At 38.5% G+C, this 19,496-nt stretch overlaps 1 protein-coding gene across 5 annotated transcripts in view; it reads left to right on the top strand.

The window, feature by feature from the left end:
• UTRN (utrophin) overlaps positions 1-19,496 on the top strand; it is a 500,711-nt gene that overhangs the window by 108,985 nt on the left and 372,230 nt on the right. For all 5 annotated transcript variants that reach the window (XM_004752757.2, XM_004752758.3, XM_004752759.3 and 2 more), the window contains 6 exons: positions 11,392-11,484; positions 12,720-12,797; positions 13,155-13,247; positions 14,410-14,582; positions 17,152-17,267; positions 17,936-18,096. In XM_004752757.2, coding sequence (XP_004752814.2) covers positions 11,392-11,484; positions 12,720-12,797; positions 13,155-13,247; positions 14,410-14,582; positions 17,152-17,267; positions 17,936-18,096 — 714 coding nt within the window. The remainder of the gene's footprint in view (positions 1-11,391; positions 11,485-12,719; positions 12,798-13,154; positions 13,248-14,409; positions 14,583-17,151; positions 17,268-17,935; positions 18,097-19,496) is intronic.

Genomic DNA, 19,496 nt, shown 5'->3' with positions numbered 1-19,496 from the left:
GTAGTTGTTATATTCAAAAGAGGTAGGAGGGAGCGTAGAATTGAGTGCAAAATGGCACCAACAGTGTTAGTCCATGGATATGAATACACTTTGCTGCATTTACTCACAAAAATCAACAAAAAAATCCAGCTCTGCGATTTCCCTATTTACCTGTTTTTGGAGTTGCACTGGAAAGATTGTCAAATCACCATTTGGATTTAATACATAAGATGCTCACGCTTGCTGCACAGGATTCTTCAAATAGAATTCTCCTATTAAATGGGGGTAATGAAAAATGAGATTTAAAAGTTAAAATCGGTTCAATTCATTCCTTGATAAGGGGTTTGGTAAAGAGCTTGAGAATATTGAAGAGTATGGATCTAAAACCATTGTTTGATTTTTCACTATATAAAGAAATAGGATAGCTAAGGCAGCATTCACTATAAATATATATCCTTTTTGCTGCAAATCCTTGTTAGTATGTTACAGAGCTATGCTTTGGAGTTTGGGAATCCTGAGAAACCACCCAGGATAGAACAGTGTATGGTTGTTGGATTTTAAAAAGTTATGAAGAGCTCAGAAGAAAATGATTATCTGAAGGAACTGAGAGTTAGGAAATTTAACACTTATTCCTGGAGGTGCTGCTCATTTATTTATGACCTCAGGCAAATTATTAGCCAATTTTTCCAGGTCACTTGGTTTTTATTCCTTTAGCTATAAAACACACTTGGTCGTAATTACTTGCCTTATATTGAGAAGAAATATCGAGGCATTATTATGAAACATTATGGGAGATTTTAATTGCTTAAGAATGCTAAATTTAGACCCTCTCAGATAACCCTAGCTTGTAGTACCCCTGGTCTGTGCTACACATATATTTTAAAACAGAAGTGGAAAAACAAACAAACAAAAAAGCATTGACTCGTTAAACCCACTTTATTCCATTGTCTGATGGTGAAGTTTGAGTGTTTCGCTCCTGCTCAGCTTTAAGGTCCTCTGGTTTGTTCGTGGGCTGGTCTCCCGAGGGAGGCAGTGAGGGCCTCTTTGCTTCAGTGTTGGGAACTTCCTTCTGACTCCCAGCCTGCATTTTCTCTGGCTGACTTTCAGAGCTGCTCGTCTGGCAGAGCTGAGATGTACACATTGCAGAAGCATTTTTATCAGTTTGGTGAGGTGATTCTCAAAAGAGGTTTAACAAAGGTTAGGCAGAGAATGTACCGACTTGAAAATGCTGAACTTTAGTTTGGGCAGATTTCTGCCTTTCCCTTTTTGAAGACAACGATGAGCCACGTTTTCATAGAAGTCAGTAAATTCCAAACTTGAAATTTAAATTGATGGAGCATAAAAGGAAAATCTGTGAAGCATTTTTTAAATTTTTTAAAATAGATTTCACTGTGGAGAGCTATTCAGATGTGTTCCTTTGAGGCAGAGGGACATTGCTTCTAGAGTCCCATTGTTTTCTCCTCTTTTCCTGTTGGAGGTTGATGGTCACAGAAATGAGAGTGGGGAAAGATGTGTAGGGAGCTTTGTAGAAGATGGGGCAAGAAAGGCAGCCTGTAGCTGTTCAGTCTTCTTTCAGTCTTGTGAAGGAGACAGTATAGGCTTCCGGGGGACTGTCAGTCTCATCTCCAGTAGAGATCTGAGCTCTGTGAGTTACACACTGTGTCCACTGTTGATTTATTTTCATGAGCATGACGATGGCAACTCAACTTGTTGTTTAAGGCACCATATCTGTTCAATTAGTTGTTTAAGAAGTTTCAATTTAGGGACACCTGGGTGGTTCAGTGGGTTAAGCCCTGTCTTCAGCTCGGGTCATGATCTCAGGGTCCTGGATGAAGCCCCCCGCATTGGGCTCTCTGCTCAGCAGGGATCCTGCTTCCCTCTCTCTCTCTCTCTGCCTACTGCTCTGCCTACTTGTGATCTCAGTCTGTCAAATAAATAAATAAAATATTAAAAAAAAAGTTTTAATTTATGTTTACTCACCATTACACAATAAAGTGCACTTCGTATTCTTAAACAGTTCCAAGCTATGTTTTGGCTACATTATGTAAGTTTGGTTTTGTTGTTGTTTGTTTGTTTTCATTCAGTTTGATTTCTTTTGTTTGTTTTGGTTCCAAATAGCATACTTGCAAAATCACTTTTACCTGGTTACTGTGGTTAAAGTAAAAATAAATAAATAAATAAAAGATTTTGACTGAACCCATTATTACTTGTAACTGTTAAGCAAATTTGACAGTATTTGCTGATGCATTATAACCCATGCTCAGTTTTGAGATTGATCCGCTGAGAGGAAATGACTTTTCAGCCTTTGCCTAGAACGGGGTGAGCCCAGCCACCCACCTTGTGCTTTTTCACTCAGCCTGAGTGGCCCTCCCCGCCATCCCCACCTTCAGAGATGGGCTCTGGTTGGTGCTGGGGGGAGGGGGTCGTAGACCGAAGCCAGTACGGGCCAGTGAGCGGAGGGAGAGGATTGTTGAAGAGGTGAGGGAAAGTTTTAGGGGAAAGAAGCTCTTTCTGTTAAACAGAGCTGGGAAGGACCTGCTTTTAGCTGTACCTAACCTCGGGAAACCTGTGGCTCTAACTACAGGTAGTCACCTGCCAACTATGAGTGGAGCCAAACTGGATTGGGGAATGTGGAGTGTTGATACTGTTAATTTTGTTCTTGTCATCTGTTGGGGAAATTAAAAAAAAAAAAAAAAAAAAAAGAAAATCCTGCCAATAAAAAGACCTCTATCTGATACAGAATACAGAGCAAGCACAGTACAAATGGATGCTCCTTGCCTGGGTCTCTTGTGTACCTCCTGAGAGACTCTTGCGTTCCCCTAAGGTCTTTGTTATCTTGGGTTAGAAAGCTGGAGATGGGGGTTTATCTAATTCCTCACCCCAAATCTGGTCTTATTGTGTTTTTAAGGAGATACCCTAAGGGGAAAGAAAGGGCAGGGTGGCTGTCCCTCCTTTATTAAACAAAGAAAGTGTCATTTTATTTACCCTTATCAGTCATCATTATCAGTCCCAGAACTAATGCCTTGCCCTGATCCCATGGTAGCATATTGTTTGAGGAACTGCGCTCTCCAAACATTTCCCCTGCTTTGCCAGTTGTGCATGTATGGAATGAGCGGTCTTGTTACAGACCTTGCCTGGTATGCATTTGGACCGGGTTTACTCAGCTTGCAGACCTCACCTGGTGTTTGTCCATGGAGTAGGCAACTGGCCTCTTGCCTCTGGCTGCCAGCTCTGTGAGCCCCACATGCGGAACCTTAGCATACCAGTGTATCAGCACTATCTCATGACTTAGCTCACTCCAAATCAAGGAAAAACTTCTGTTACATGCTGTCTGACTTTTGATTCTCAGGAAGGTGTTATTTGGTTTAGCTTGCGTTTTACAGTATTTTGTAGTTATTAAAGAAATCGTTGATTTGATTCCTGTGTGAACATGGCACATAAATCATTATTCTGCAGTGAATGTGTTGTTAGTGGGATTACCTGAGCCATGTTTCTCCAGTCCCTCACTCTCTTTCTTTTTCCTCCCACCCTCTTTCCCTTCTTGCAAGAGAGCTTCTAAATGGAATCTTTTTCAGTTCTTAAGAACTTGTGCTGGCTACCCTGAATTCTTAAAAAAAAAAAAAAAAAAAAAAAATGCCGGGAGCCATGTGCTCACTGATTCTTTTGACTGTAGCAATCTTGTTGGCTTTCCTTTGCAAGGTGTTTAAAGACCTCCTTAGCTATTTCACTGCACTCATTTTGCTCTCACTCTTTTCAGTCAAAAGCAATGTTGCTCTCCTGCTTTCCCTGTAGAGTGGAATCATAAAGTTGATATTGACCTTCATAAGTCTTCATTTCATTGGTCAAACTATACATTTATAGCTTTATAAATTTTTATAAATATTTTTAATATAGTATATAAATAATATAAACATATATTTATATATAATAAATAAATACATAACAATAATGAATGATGTATTTATATGTAAATATAAATAAATATAAATATTTATATATAGCATATATATAATGTACATTTGTGTACATTTATAGTGATGGACCTCATTTTATCAGTTTGCTTAATCTCTCTTTTTCTTTAAGGCTTTTATTTATTTATATGAGAGGTAGAGATAGCGAGAGAGAGCGTGAGCAGGGAGGAGAGGGAGAAGCAGACACCCCTGAGCAGGGAGCCCAACACCAGACTCCATCCCAGGATCATGACCTGAGCCGAAGGCAGATGCTTAACTGACTGAGTCACCCAGGCACCCCACAGTTTCTTTAATCTTGACTAGAGATACTAGTCTTTGTTTTAATCTATTATTTATTTTACACAATAATACACATCACAAAAAGAAGAAATCCAAAGAAAATATTGTACTTTTAATGCTTTCAGTTCTACTACCAAGAGAAAAAGCATAACATTTTTGTTATAAAAAACTTAAAAAATGTGTTTATATGTAAACATAATTAACCAGAATGGTATTGTTCGTGGTGCTCACTGGTGCCTTATTGACTTTTAAGAAAATGAAGAACTACAAGAGCCAAAAGGATGCTAAAGTTGCATCCTTGCTGAGATTGGGGATTCATAAGTGAAAGAGTCTGCTTTAAAAATATCAAAAGAAGTATCAAGTTATATTGCTTATTTCTTTTTGAAATTTTAAAATAACTAAGGCCTTGCCAAAAATGATCAAAAACAGAAAACAATAAAAAAAATTAGAGATGCTAAAGCTTACAATATGTTACCAGAGGCTGGGGACATCAGATTCATCTCAAATGAATCTGAGAAGAATGCAAATACATTATAGTATATCTAGTATCTAGTATATGTGTATATATGTATATGCCGTGTATATCCATGTATATGATACTTGTGTACGCACGAATTGCCTTGGCTGCCTCAAATCCTGTTTTGAAAATAGAGCATAAAAAATGGAATAGCTGAACAGTGTCAAAGGGCTCACATTTATTATTTGTTTGTAAGATACCATATCAGATATGTTAGTTGTGAGAGCACTTAAAAACTTATGTTTTCACTCATCCCCTTATTATACCCAGTTGTAACTTGATTATTTATAATGAGATTAAGTAAATCATAGGACAGATTCTGCGTGTGTACTGTATCTGTTACTTGGTACAAATTTGGCAGAAGCACGCTTAGCTCATGAGCCCATCCTAATGTGCTCAGCGTGCTGTGCTGGTACTGGTTTTGTTTAGGTCTGTGTTCTGAGGGTCTTGAGGGCAAGGCCTGCATTTGTCTCTGTGGGTGGTCAGGGTCAGCCTAGCAACTCCAGCGAGAAGGCACTGATCTGTCTTCCACATGGAAAATGCAAGTCCTAATTCTGTCTCTGGCTGGTGGGTTGTTGCTATAAAGAAGTTGTACTTTGCCCTTTAAGAGCTCCAAACTATGCTTTCTAAATTTTATTTTCTTATTCAATCTTCTGCACATTTTTTTTTCCTATAACCACTGCTACTATTGCTGAAAAACTTGGCTTCTATGATGGAAATAACTGGGATTTGGGAGTACTGAAGAAGGGGGAGAATAAGAGTGTCAGATTAGAGACAGGGCGGGGACTTGATCACAGAGGATCTTTTACTTGGAGTGTGGATTGTCTTTGCCTATAATTAGAGTTATTCCGGCTTTTATACAGAAGCAAAGGGATCAATTAGCCTCGCCCTGGAGACTTGAACTGCAGTGGGAGTCATGATGACAGGGAGAGGTGGTTACCTTTGGAATGTGTGTTCGAAGGTAGAAAATTGAGGTGGACAGTGAGTGGAAAACAAAGAATCTGAAACTACAGACTTCTTTGTGTTGGTCTGATTGCTGGTGTTCTGTCTTCAGGCATGTTCTCTAGTCTTTGCGTGTGTGTGTGTATGTATGTGTGCGCACATGCGTGTGTGTGTCTTTTCCACAGAGATTATCCAACTCACTATTGACTACTACATTTCATGTGGTTATGCCATGCGCAGAGACTGCTAATCAGTCGCCTGGTGACCTGGTATGCCACGTTGTTTATCTACTTTCAGGAAATTACAAATATCAGGAGATTACATGGAGAAATTCAGATTTCCAGGTTCTTTTGAAAAACCGGTAGTCCTGCCCACAGTGACCGACATGGTGGCGGAAATGAGCACGAGCTTTCACCAGCAGTCTTTGGGCTCATTTCTCCGGGGGTGGCAGAGCTCATCAGCTTGGCTTCGTGTGGTCGTCTATCACACATCCCCATCAGTCTTCGCAGCCGCTGCCCTCCTGGAGACCCTGGCTTCTCCTCATGAATTGTGATAAAAGTTTACTTGTATCTTCTGACACTTTTAAATCCAGAAACTTCCATGTCCCAGCTGCTGGTATTAATGCTGGTCCCTCTTATCACAATGATGGGGTTAAAGCTGGTGTCAGGAGAGTGCACCGAAGGACAGGGGTCGAGGAAAGGCTTGGAGGAGGAGTCACCAGGGCTGGTCACCTACAGCATCTGTCCCCTGGACGCATGTCATGTTGCCTTTTCAATTTTTTAAGGTTAAATATGACCCATGGCTTATCCAAGTTCAAGATTGTTCATTTGTACTGTTTTGTGTTTATTGGAAAACTATGAGAGCCCTCTCTTGTGAATGAGAAGGGTGGCCTGAACTTGGCATTTCTGCGGGGCCAAGCACAAAGGAAGTATTCACCATGTATTTGTCTGATTGAGTTATTAAACTGTATTTTTTCTGTCGGAGAAGGCTCTGCAAATATGTCTTTGCAAAGAATTCAATATCTAAATAGGAGGCTGGCTGTCAGGATGAATCAGTTTTTAATTTTATTCAGTGATGACTTCTGACATTTCCAAACAGTTTTCCAGGGTAGACCCCATGTTGAGAGCCTGTGATAGGAAAGCGCAGATACGCATTAAAGCTGTGTGCTTGGGAAAAAATTGTCTTCATTTTGAGTTCATTTCAATGTGCTGCATGTTTTGTTGCTTTCTTTGGGAAGTCATTAAATAGAACCCCCTCTATTCTGCGCCCCCCCAATTAAGTATTTCCTGGCTTAGATGTCACAGTCCTGCCCCCTTGTAATCTTAGTGGCAGTTTAGCACAGACTTTGAGAACATAGATTTGGAGCCCGATTCTGTAGTATTAGATCCTGTTTCTGTCTTTCCCTTGTCATATCGCCCTGGTCTCAGCTTCCCTATTTCAAAATATTACTATCAAGAAATAACTAATACATGTAACTAATACATATAAATCTCTGTAAACCCCTAAAACATTTCTAAGTGCTTGCTATTACTCTAAGGACATTTCATGCTTCTGCTGCCTGTTTTCATATGGCCCACAAGCTAGGAATGGTTTTGACATTTATAGGGGGTTGCAAAAAATAAAGAAAAGAATATTTCACGACACATGGATGTTATATGAGATTCAAATTTCAGAATCCACAAATGAAGTTTTATTGGAACATAGTCATCATTATGATTGGCTCATTTGTTTCTGTATTATCTGGGCTGCTTTCATATTACAGTAGGATCGAGTGGTTTTGGTGGAGACCACCTGGCCAGCAACACCTAATCTAGGTTCTGTCTGGATCTTTGCAACAGAAATTTTCTGACCTCTGCTTATAGGACAGAAAGCACTGAATCCCCATAGGTACAGGTGTTAATCTCTTGGGTGGTAAGTGGGACTTGCTCTTTGGCATAGTCTGGTTCTTTCCATCTGTATATGGGGCATTCTGAAGTTGTATTTGTCAGAATACGTACTTTTGTAGTGACTGGCCATGTGTGTGGTGGTGTGGGTGTGTGTTTTCTGTGTAAGCTTTGAATCACAGCTTTGGATTTGGACAAGCCCAGGTACTATTCTTTACTCTGTCCAGTGAGGAGATTCACAGGCTGTATTTCCCCCTCTTTCGCCATCCTGCAGGTGTAATCCTTCCAGAGATTCTCAGTGGGAATATATATTGATGACACCATCATTGGCTTGGAGTGGGAAGGTGTTAGAGAAAGGGACGTAGCACAAAACATGTATTTTTTTGATCGCCATCAGTATTCATCTGAAATTGGGAGATAGAATAGAGAAATTGTATTGCTGTTACTGTAGCGTTTTGTTTGTTTTATATTTTTAAAGAAAATTAGAGCACTGGTTATACTGTATGAATGATTGACTTCTAGAAAGACAGAAGGGTGTCTGGGTCATGTTTGTTTGAACAGAATGCTCTGCAGGGAGCTTTTTTCAAGGTTTGTTGCTCCGTAAACCAATGAACTAGACAAGCGAGAGAGGGAAAGAGTGTCTCTTCTAGAAAAGTTAATGCTGCTCCTTAATGCCTCCTACTTTGCCATTGATTAGCAGTGGAGCTTAGGGAAGAGTCTGGTGAGTTTGCTGCTGAGTCACGGCTTGTCTCGTGGTGCAGACCTACAGCACAGTGTGGCATGCTCTAGTCTCATCATGTTCATGGGTTTGGAGTGGGATGTATCTCTACTGGTCATCGTATTCGTCAATTTGGGACTGAGAAGATCTTTGTCCATGAATTGACACTAACATGGACTCAGGTTCAGAACCTGCTTTTACATTCTTGCCTGGGATGAAGAAATGCTTATTTGTTTTATTTGTTCTTCCAGATACGGTTGAAATTTTATGGCACTTTTATGACCGTATAAACACTGAAATTATACTCCTAATATGAATGATAGTATCAACCATTCAGTGAACGTCCATCTTCTTAGTTTTTAACAGATGAACAAATAGATGTGGAAGGACCAAGTCACTTGCCCAGAATTATATGACTGGTGAAAGGACTTGTTTGTTAGTGAGATCGTGGATGCACATTCATGATTGTCATATGGACTAATATTTATATTTACCTTATTCTATATTATGATGGTTTGTGTTATTTTATTTATTTATTTTTTTGAAATGGATAGTGGATTTGAGAAGACATTATTAGCTGTGGTTCTTATCAATTTTTGAGATCTTTTTTTATGTCTAGGTATGCCTTATTTATTTACTTACTTAATTTTTTAAAAGATTTTATTTATTTATTTATTTGACAGAGAGAGAGAGAGAGAGACAGACAGACAGACAGACAGCCAGAAAGAGAGGGAACACAAGCAGGGGAGGTGGGAGAGGGAGAAGCAAGCTTCCCTCTGAGCAGGGAGCCCGATATGGGGCTTGATCCCAGGACTCTGGGATCATGACCTGAGCTGAAGGTAGATGCTTAACTATCTGAGCCACCCAGACGCCCCTATTTAATTTATTATTTTAAAAATATTTTATTTATTTGAGAGAGAGAGATGAATGAGCGAGTGTGAGTGAGAGAGAGAGAGAGAAAGAAAGAACCAGCAGGGGTAAGTGGCAGAGGAAGGGAAGAAGCAAGACTCTCCTGCTGAGCAGGGAGCCCGGTGCTAGGCTTGATCCCCGGATCATGACCTGAGCTAAAGGCAGATGCCTAACACACTGAGCCACCCAGGCACCTCTACACATCCCTCTTTATTTCTCCCATGACCTTTACCTATATCCCTACCTCTTCATGCCCAGAGCAGAGTTATTCATCTCTCCTGGAAAAGGAATCTGTTGATTGGGTGGCTGGTGCTCTGAAGTGTACTTTGGTTGACATAAGAGAGGAGGAAGGCGAGCATAGCAGATGATGAGGGATACTCTTTTGTTTTTACAGGTGACAGGTAGGGAGTCTTTAACGTGCAAGGAGCTCCCCCTTGCTCTGCCTCCTGGAGTATCACTTCTGGACCCTGGGGCCACATCTCGCACATGGAAATCAGTTTGTTATTGTGATTGATGGAGACAATCCACGCGTCCCTGACACTGTCACTGCTCACTAGGATGGCACCTGGGACTAGAAAAACAGTTTTGTTTCAGACACAAAGAAGTCATAATTCATTTCTTTCTTTTTTCCTTTTTTCTTTTCTTTTTTTCTTTCTTCTTCTTCTTCTTCTTCTTCTTCTTCTTTCTGATTCTATAGTGAAAACTTCACCATACTTCCCCTCATTTGGAGTACGTGAACTATTCAAAAGCCCTGCTAGTCAATAGTTCATTAGTTGACAATATTTTATACTTAACTGAAAATGTAAAAAATCAGGAGAGGAGGATTGGAAAATGCTGAGTTTTAGGAAATCTCAGAAGGGCTCCCTTCCACCTCTTCCATTTCAAGCTCAGAGTAAAATTGTGCTTTATATGACTTTATTTATTTATTTATTTATTTTTAAGATGTATCTATTTATTTGAGGGAGTTTGCACACATGCGTGTAAGACTGTTGGGGGAGGGGGTGGGCAGAGGCAGAGGGAGAGGGAGAGAATTTTCTCCCAACCAGACTTCCCTGAACACAGAGCCTGACGCTAGGCTCCATCTCAGGATCTCACGACCCTGAGATCGTGACCTGCGCCACGAGTCAGACGCTCAACAATCTGAACCACCCAGGTGCCCTTGTTTATGTTTTTTTTTTAAAGTGAAAAGTGAAAAAGATGAAATAGTTATCAGTTACAAAATATCTCTATTTTTGACAGAACTCAGACTGTTATCTCTGTGGAGATTTCAGATTAAAGGGGGATAATTTGATACAACATAGTGATGTCACACTTAGTACATTGTGCTCTATAGTTGTCTAGACATTTTCACATAATATTATTTGTTAGATTTTAGCCTGTGATGAAGAGGAAGGTTAAAAGGTTGGTTTAGGTTTACTGGTTTGTTAATGGTCCAACTGGAATTGAAACGGAGGTTTCCTGATGTTCCGTGTAGTAATCTCCCTACTGCATACAGCCGTCAGATCATAGGGGATCTGCCTGTCAATGGGTGGCATTTTCTGGCATCAGACACAGGGTATGTTGGTCGCTGGAAGCTGGTGCTATTTATCAGTTAGGATTGCAAGTTTAGGAATTCTGTAAGCTTTGCCTTTCGAAATACTGGACTGGTGCCTTACTTAGACACAGAGCCCAAAGTGTCACTGTTGTTTAGAAATTATAGTGAGAAGTATAGGTGCAGCACTGGAGAGATGAAATTATGAACAAACGGACGTGTTGCTGTGATGGAAATGCCGCAAGACTCCGTCAGACCGTGAGCGTGAAGTGTGGTGATGGAATGATAGGATCCACACACATGTCATGTCCTCTGCACCCAGGCGCTGTGTGCCCATTTATATTGCTCAGGGCATCTCTCTTTCATTCCTTCTCAGGGATATAGACCATAGTCAAGGCATATGGACGGTAGCCTTGGCTTTATTTACTCCCTTTGTGAGAAATAATGCAATTTATATAAGAAATAATGCAATTTCTATTGTTCAGCTTAAAGCATTTGTTATGGATTTCAGAGTTCCCTGTAATTATGTTTCTTTCCATACAAGGCCAAGCTGAATGATCTGCTGCCCATCCAGACTTTTAATTGGAAAAAATATTTCTTTGCCACATAGGTATGGAATTTCTGCTGCTGAAGAAATTCATAATTAACGTTTTCTTTTATAGAGTGGAAAACCACCCATCAATGATATGTTCACAGACCTCCAAGATGGAAGGAAGCTCCTGGATCTTCTGGAAGGCCTCACAGGAACATCACTGGTGAGAGGAGTCTTCTTTGAGAACCAGACGAACGGAGTGTCTCTCATCATTAGTGACTTGAAGACCCTCGGGGGTACTTAAAATGTTCAGGCCCAAATAGGAACATTTAAAAAAAAAAAGTTTTCAGTGAATTTTTTGATAGAACATTATTAGGCTTTATTGAGGGCTCTATTTTTATCAAAGATAAGATTATTTATTATATTTATTGCTCCCAGGGAGCCCAGGAGAGAATTACAAAAGAAGAATGGCTAGGGGAAGAGGGCATACTGTTTTGAATAGTAGAGAACACACTTTTTGTTTTTTAGAAGATGCTAGTTATAGACAACGCACTTAAATGTTATTTAATAAATATCTTAAGGAGTTGTTAAAAGCTATGGCATTTATTTTTATTCAGTTTTTCAGTATTATTTTTGTTTCTTCATCAAACCCAAATCTATTACTTTATGTGTTATACTCACACAGAAAGAACTCCGCTATTGAAGAGGATACATTTTTATGGGTACAAACTTTAACACTAGAGGAAGAATTAGTATAGAAGGTACAGAGAAATGTACTCCTGAAGATGAATTCCTTTCTTGCCAAAGTGTGAGGTGTTATACTTGGCCTTTTGCCTTCCAGGCAGTGGGTGAGATACCTGTTGGAGAGGCTGATCCCTCTCTCAGATAAGATTCCTGGGCCAGTGAGGCAGAAAGAAGCCTCCAGATCACGTTGCCCCACATGGCTATTCCTGCCTTCCCCCTGGGCCCTTTTCACCTGGGAACCTGAGACAGTGCCTCTGAATCCTTCCTGCTCTGTGCCCCCCCGGTGCAGTGTGAAGGTGACATGACTTCTCAGTCTTCCTGAGTCCATCCCAACTTAGATAAAAGAAACTGGCTCCTGGAAGCCTTGGTTCTTAAACTGGCCTGCATGGTAGAATCACCAAGGAAATCTTGTAGAAATTCCAAATGCCTGTTACACCCCAGAATCACTAAGTGATAATCTTTGGGGGTAGGACTAAACAGGTTTGCTATTTTTTGAATGCTAGGATTCAGGCAAGTGAGGGATCTACTATCTTAGGATGTTGGTGAGGTCATTTGCATTCTGTCACGAGGAGCCTCCGTGGTGGCCTGAGAAGCCAGCCAGAGCTCCTGGCAGAGAGGGGCTCTGCAGGCTGAGCTTCTCTGTACACCTGAGTGTCCCTGTTTGTTGGCAATGTGAAGAGTCGGTCTCATTTGATGTCACGTTTTGTTTTCTAGCCGAAGGAACGTGGCTCCACAAGGGTCCATGCTTTAAATAATGTCAACAGAGTGCTGCAGGTTTTACATCAGAACAATGTAAGTTCATGGTGTGACTTTTGGGGTTCGTTGGTGCCATCCAGATTATTTATCGTCAAACCAGCCACCTGCTCTGTGCATTGTCATCAGCTGATTTTTGGAAACATTTTTCTTACATTAAGTATTGAACCTTTTCTGTAAGGGAGGGAAGAGTCATGCTTTTTCAGATTTCTTTATTGATCTATTGTATAAATAATACATTTTTGAGAATTAGGCATATCTGCTTCTCTAAAATGAAATTTCTCTTATCATTCACTTATACTGCTGTCTGTCCAAAGGTACTAAAACAAAAGTCTGGGCTTCTGTGGCTAAATTGTCTTAAGAGAGTTTTGTTTGTTTTTATTTTTTTCTTAATAGGTGGATTTAGTGAATATAGGAGGAACTGACATTGTTGATGGAAATCACAAACTGACTTTGGGATTACTTTGGAGTATCATTTTGCACTGGCAGGTGGGGAAATTTTCAATTATTTCTTAATAGAAATGGGACATGTATCATTTGTGTGTTAGTTTCTTAGGGCTGCATCCCAGAGTACCACAGTCTGTGTGGCTTCAACAAGAGAAATTAATTTTCTCACGGTTCTGGAGGCTAGAAATCTGAGCTCGATGTGTCAACAATGTTGGTTTCTTTTGAGGCCTCTCTCCTTGTCTTGTGGGTTACTGCCTTCTTCCTATGTCCTCATGGTATTCCCTCTTTGTGTGTGTCTTTGTCCTGATCGCCTCTTCTAGTAGTAATGGGTTAGGACCCACCCCAGGATCTCATTTTACCTTCATGAGAGATCCTGTTTCCAAATTCACATTTGCCAGTAGTGGGGTTAGGACTCAAAGAATTTGTGGGGGACACAATTTAACTCAGAGTAATTTAGAATGAAAGAGTCTGACAAACAGCTGTATTCTCCTGGCATAGAAAAAAAAATTTATCTTTTTTTGAAAATATTAAATTAAAAAAGTTGACATAATTTCTGTTTTTTTTTTTTTAAATTGCAAAAATAGCTTAAGGAATTCCTGGATACCTTTTATTCAGATTCCCCAAATGCTGACAGTTATTATCTATACTTTTATGTTTTCTGTGTTTCTCCTTGCCTAAATACTTCAGTATGTATTCTGTAAAAACCTTTTTCTTCAAAGTAAGGAATTCTCTTATATAACTAGAATATAATGTTAATATCATAATATACATATACAATATATAATATAGTACTAATACTGTTAAACATATAATTGTATTATATACTAAAATAATATGTAATTATTAAAATCAGGAAGATAGTATAAAAACAATACAATTACATAATTTATACATCTTAGGGAGATTTTTTTAAATTGCCCTGGTAATATCCTTTATAAAAGAAAAAGAAAAAAAATCATGCATTACATTTATCTGTCACATCTCTTTAGTCCTCTTCAATCTGGAATAGTTTTTGAGTCCTTCTTTGTATTTCATGATGTTGAGCTTTTTGAAAAGTACTGGACAGTTACTTTGTAGAATACCCCTCCATGTTGGTTTGGCCGGTATTTTCTCATAATTAGACTCAGGTTATTGATTATTATTATTATTAGACTTGAGACTGGCAACTATTTTAAGTTATAGGCAGCATGGTTTTTTTGAACAGGTAAAGGACGTCATGAAAGATGTCATGTCAGACTTGCAACAGACAAACAGTGAGAAGATCTTACTGAGCTGGGTACGCCAGTCTACTAGGCCATACAGCCAGGTCAATGTCCTCAACTTCACCACCAGCTGGACAGATGGACTTGCCTTTAATGCCGTGCTCCACCGACACAAGTGAGATACGTCCTTACTTAGATGTGGGCCTTACAGATTTGTATCTCTTCTCTGTCTCTCTCCCTTACTATTCCTCCCTAAAGTCCCTTCCCCACTACCACCACTGTCCTCTCTGCACATGCTTAAACATTAAGAAAAGAAACATTATGGCAGAAAATACCCATTGAGTCTTCATTTCCATAGGATTCAAATGCCACAGTGCAGTGTCCTTGGTTTCTTCTACATATTTATAAGTTTTAAAAAATGTAAAATAATTCATATAGTTCAATCCCACCCATTCAGCACTAACCAGTAATATATACAGTGGATTGTGTTTCTGTTCTTATACCAAAAGGAAAACTCTATAAATTTATAAATTCAGGGGCACCTGGGTGGCTCAGTGGGTTAAAGCCTCTGCCTTCGTCTCAGGTCATGATCTCAGGGTCCTGGGATCGAGCCCTGCATCGGGCTCTCTGCTCAGAGGGGAGCCTGCTTCCCCCTCTGTCTCTGCCTGCCTCTCTGCCTACTTGTGATCTATCTCTCTCTGTTAAATAAATAAATAAAATATTTTAAAAAATTATAAATTCAATGCAATCTCAAATAAAGACAATTGATTTTTTTCATAAAACATGTAATTGTAGGAAAGACTAAAGGCCCAAGGAGAGCCAGTACCCTCCTGAGGAAGAACCAGGTTGAAGTGCCTCTGAGACAGAAATAAAATTAGTTATGAGGCTATATTTATTAAGACTATATATGTAGTGCTATAAATACATGAATATAATAATGGTCTGAATAATGTAAAATTGCAAACATTTGACTGTTTTGACATATAAGAATGGCAGTTTCATGGAGTTCAGTCTAACAGGATAAGGAACTCAGAAATAGCTCCATCCTGCTGTGCACCTGAGCTGATGTTGGAGATAAGCAGATGAATAGATAGTATGGGACAACTGGTTACCCATATGTGAATAAATAAATGGGATCCTTACCTCCCACACCCAAAAGTAATTCCAGATGTATCAAGGATTTAAATGTAAAAGGCAAAATTTATTATATATTTTGTTGCTATTATAAATTACTTAGTGTTTCAAGTTTCTGTTTCCTGTATGTTTTTTGCGGATATGTAAAAAAAGCAGTTGACTTTTCTACATCTTAGATCTGGAAACTTGTTAAAATTTTATAAATTTTACAAAAACATATCTGTAATTGGGTGTTTCTGTAGGGTGGATTTTTTTTTTTTTTTTACTATCCATGAATCATAAGTTTCTTCTCTCTTTTCTTCTCTTCCCCCCTCATTTTTGCCTTGTCCTTCAATACAGTATTGATTTGAATTAGTGATAGTAAGCAGAATGTTTTGTTCTACATAATGAAGGGAGTAGTTTCAGTATTTTACCACAAGACTGCTGTCTGCTGTAGCTTTTTTTCATATACTTTTTATCTAGTTAAAGAACTCCCATACCCAAGTGTCTTTCACTTCTTCTTTATCAGTTTAAAAGGACTGGCCTCTCTTCCTAGCTGATTTAGAGATGTTATCAAAGAACTTTAATTTTAGCCAAAGGTTTTCCCCAACTATTACTTAATTGAGTTAGCAAGCATGTGTGGAGTGCCTTCTTTGTGCTATGTGTAGGCCGTATAGCAGAGAACAAAACAAGCAAAAATCCTGATCCTTTTGGAATTTCCATTCAAATAGAAGGAGGAAGACAATTTAAAAAATGTTAATGTAGGCCCTATAGTATTTAGAAATAGTAAACATGCTGAAGTAAAATATATCAGGCAAGAGGGAATGAGGGACCGGCATTTGGGAAGTCAGTGGGTGCAGTGGAAGGAGTAGGAGGAGTATTTAGGGATGAGGTCAGAGGAGGAACTGGGTATGGCAGTAGGGCAGGCAAAGCCCAGAAATTAAGTGGGTCTAAGATGCAAGAACAGATAGAGTATACAGAAAATGACTAGTTTTGGGGTAGGTCAGAGCAACAATAATGTCCAATTTGCTGGGTTAAAAAGAGAAAATTGAGGCAGAAAGGAAATACTAGACACTAGTAGTATAGAGGGGGATGATTGATGAAAAATTCTCTCAGGGTTTGTTGCAGGAGTATCCCATGAGCACATCAAAGCTGGATTTTCTATTCTGCCAATCTTGGTCTTTCAGTTGGAGAATTTAGTCCATTAACATTGATTGTGATAACTTATTTAGGTTCATTTTTACCTCTTGTTTTAAGCTTCTTATTTCTTTTAACTTTTCTGTTTATTTCTTCTTTGTTGTCTTATATGGATGGGTTCTTCTTCCCTTTTTTTCCTTTACTATTTGGGAAATATTATGTACCATTTCTAATCTTTTTGTGGTTACTTCAAAAATTTTAATAGGCATATTTAACTAACACAAGAAACTTAGAATGTTTTATCCATTGTTTTCATGTTGTAAATTACTTTAAAATATATATTTCACAAGCCTTTGGGATATAAAAGATAAAAATTTTTTCATTTAAACTCACAGGTAAAATAATCTAAAACTGAAATGTATTAAAGTATAACAGTGACTACTTTTGTCCATATATTTCATTTTCATTCATTTTATTTGCATTGTAATTTTCAGACCTGATCTCTTCAGCTGGGATAGAGTTGTCAAAATGTCCCCAATTGAGAGACTTGAACATGCCTTCAGCAAAGCTCAAACTTATTTGGGAATAGAAAAGCTGTTAGATCCAGAAGGTATTGCCAGTGTTTAATTTCGATCTTAATTTTGCTCTACAATTTTGAGTACTTGAAAATTTTTTTTCCTTTTTAGAAAGAGTAATAAGAATTGTGGATTTTTTTTTCTTTTGAAGTATGGTGCAAGCCATTTCATTGCAGACTAGTTATTAATACAATTGTACTTAATTTGTAGGATGCTTTGGTGGGAAATTTAATTACATCATTGGAGAATAGTTACTTATACTACCATAAGATTTAAAGTTTAAGAAAATACAATTATTAGAGAAACAGTTCAATATTTGTCTTATTTAATTAAAGTGCATTTTTATGTGATCTTGCATATAATGTAAAAACTTTAGTTACAGATATTGCAGAGTTGAATTCTAAACTTTTCATATTATAAGTAAAGTCTGTGTCATCTTAAGTGGTAGCTTATCTGAACATTTTTGGGAAGCTTTTAGGGAGATTTTTAAGAAATAGTTTACTGAACAAAATAAATAATCTTCTTTGCCTTTGTCTCATCTATTATTATATGAACTAGAAATTTACTGAGTTCTGGTATTGCAAAGATTATATACTAGTATTGTTTATGGGTACTAAAGGTAGTTATTTTATAGCTAATATTGAGCAATTCACATATTTTTGACATCTAATTTAAGCTGCTCCTTATTTTCTTCCACTTTTAGATGTTGCTGTTCAGCTTCCTGACAAGAAATCCATAATTATGTATTTAACATCTTTGTTTGAGGTGCTTCCTCAGCAAGTCACTCTAGATGCCATCCGTGAAGTGGAGACACTCCCAAGGAAATATAAGAAAGAATGTGAAGAAGGAGAGATTAGTATACAGGTACAGGTCAATTTTTATTAAAAAGTTTGATTTGCCATATTTATTTTCTCTTAGGTACTAGATTAAAACACTTTCAGGGGAGTCTTTTCTTGACTGAGAACATCTTGGGCTCTCAGCTTACAAAGGCATAAGAAGTTCCATTTATCAGTTAGCATGCTATCCTATGTCAACAGCGTGTAATGGAAAACGGTGGCTCAACTGATTTTACTGAGAAGGAACATACGTTATTTTAGACAATAAGGCTGGAATTAGATTCCAGGGCTGTGAACATTCTGCTGCATGATAGGCTTAAGAACCTACCTTTTCCTATTGTCTGTTCATTTTATCTTTGTTGTCATGTGCAGAAGATGGTTTTCCCACATCAGCCTAGTGTGTTCCAAGTACTAATCTTTTTTCTTTCTTTCTTTCTTCTTCTCCTTTTTTTTTTTTTTTGCCACTGAGAAAAAGGTTTTAATCATTATATTCCCACAAGGGCTATCAAAATGTAAGTTTTATTTCCCCTTCATTTAGGAGGAGTAATTGCCAGTAGGCTACTGAGTTTTTTACTTAAGGGCTTCCAGTGGTTTTATTCACCAGGATATAAATGTATATTTGGGGGAAGATACAAAGTCATGAAATTTTCTTCCTGACTGATCATGTCTTGAATCGATCTGTATTTTCTTATTCTGTTGTAGTCTTACCAATTCTCTTTTTTTCTTTTTTTTAAAGATTTTATTTATTTATCTGACAGACAGAAATCACAGGTAGGCAGAGAGGCAGACAGAGAGAGGAGGGGAAGCAGGCTCCCCGCTGAGCAGAGAGCCCCATGTGGGGCTTTATCCCAGGACCCCGGGATCATGACCTGAGCTGAAGGCAGAGGCTTAACCCACTGAGCCACTCAGACGTCCTAACCAGTTGTCTTAATTCATAAAATGAGAGAATCTTCACTGTTGGACACAACGTTTTCAAAAGTCATTTGGTCCAGCGTGTTAGCCAACTCAGCAACTAAGGGATGTACATGGCTTTCAAAATGATAAATAAATACATTTTAGAGAGTTAGAAAGCATGGGCTTGGAAGCTCAAAGTTCATTCCTGTTACAATTTGTTTTGAGTTGCTTACTTACCTTTTCAACCACAGTTTTAGCTGAAAAATCTGCATAAAACCACCCACTTATAAAGGTGAGTCAAAGTACCTACAGTGATATTGATAGACATTCAATAGGCAGTAGCTATCTATCATCACTATAACTTTTCCTTCTAAATTAGTCTTGGCACTGCATTTATCCTCACTCAAAAAGTTCCTTCATAAGGAATGTTAATTCTCATCTAATGACAATGGTCTTGAATTGGCATTAACACTTGTTTTTCATTCTCCGGGGCTCGGAGAGGTTACTTACTGATTTCTGATTTTCTATGGGTGG

This window comes from Mustela putorius, unplaced genomic scaffold (genome assembly GCF_011764305.1).
Source record: "Mustela putorius furo isolate JIRA1106 unplaced genomic scaffold, ASM1176430v1.1 tig00003863_pilon_pilon_pilon, whole genome shotgun sequence".
Taxonomy (NCBI): domain Eukaryota; kingdom Metazoa; phylum Chordata; class Mammalia; order Carnivora; family Mustelidae; genus Mustela; species Mustela putorius.
The sequence above is the reverse complement of the archived record's forward strand: the minus strand, read 5'-3'. Positions and strand labels throughout refer to the sequence as shown.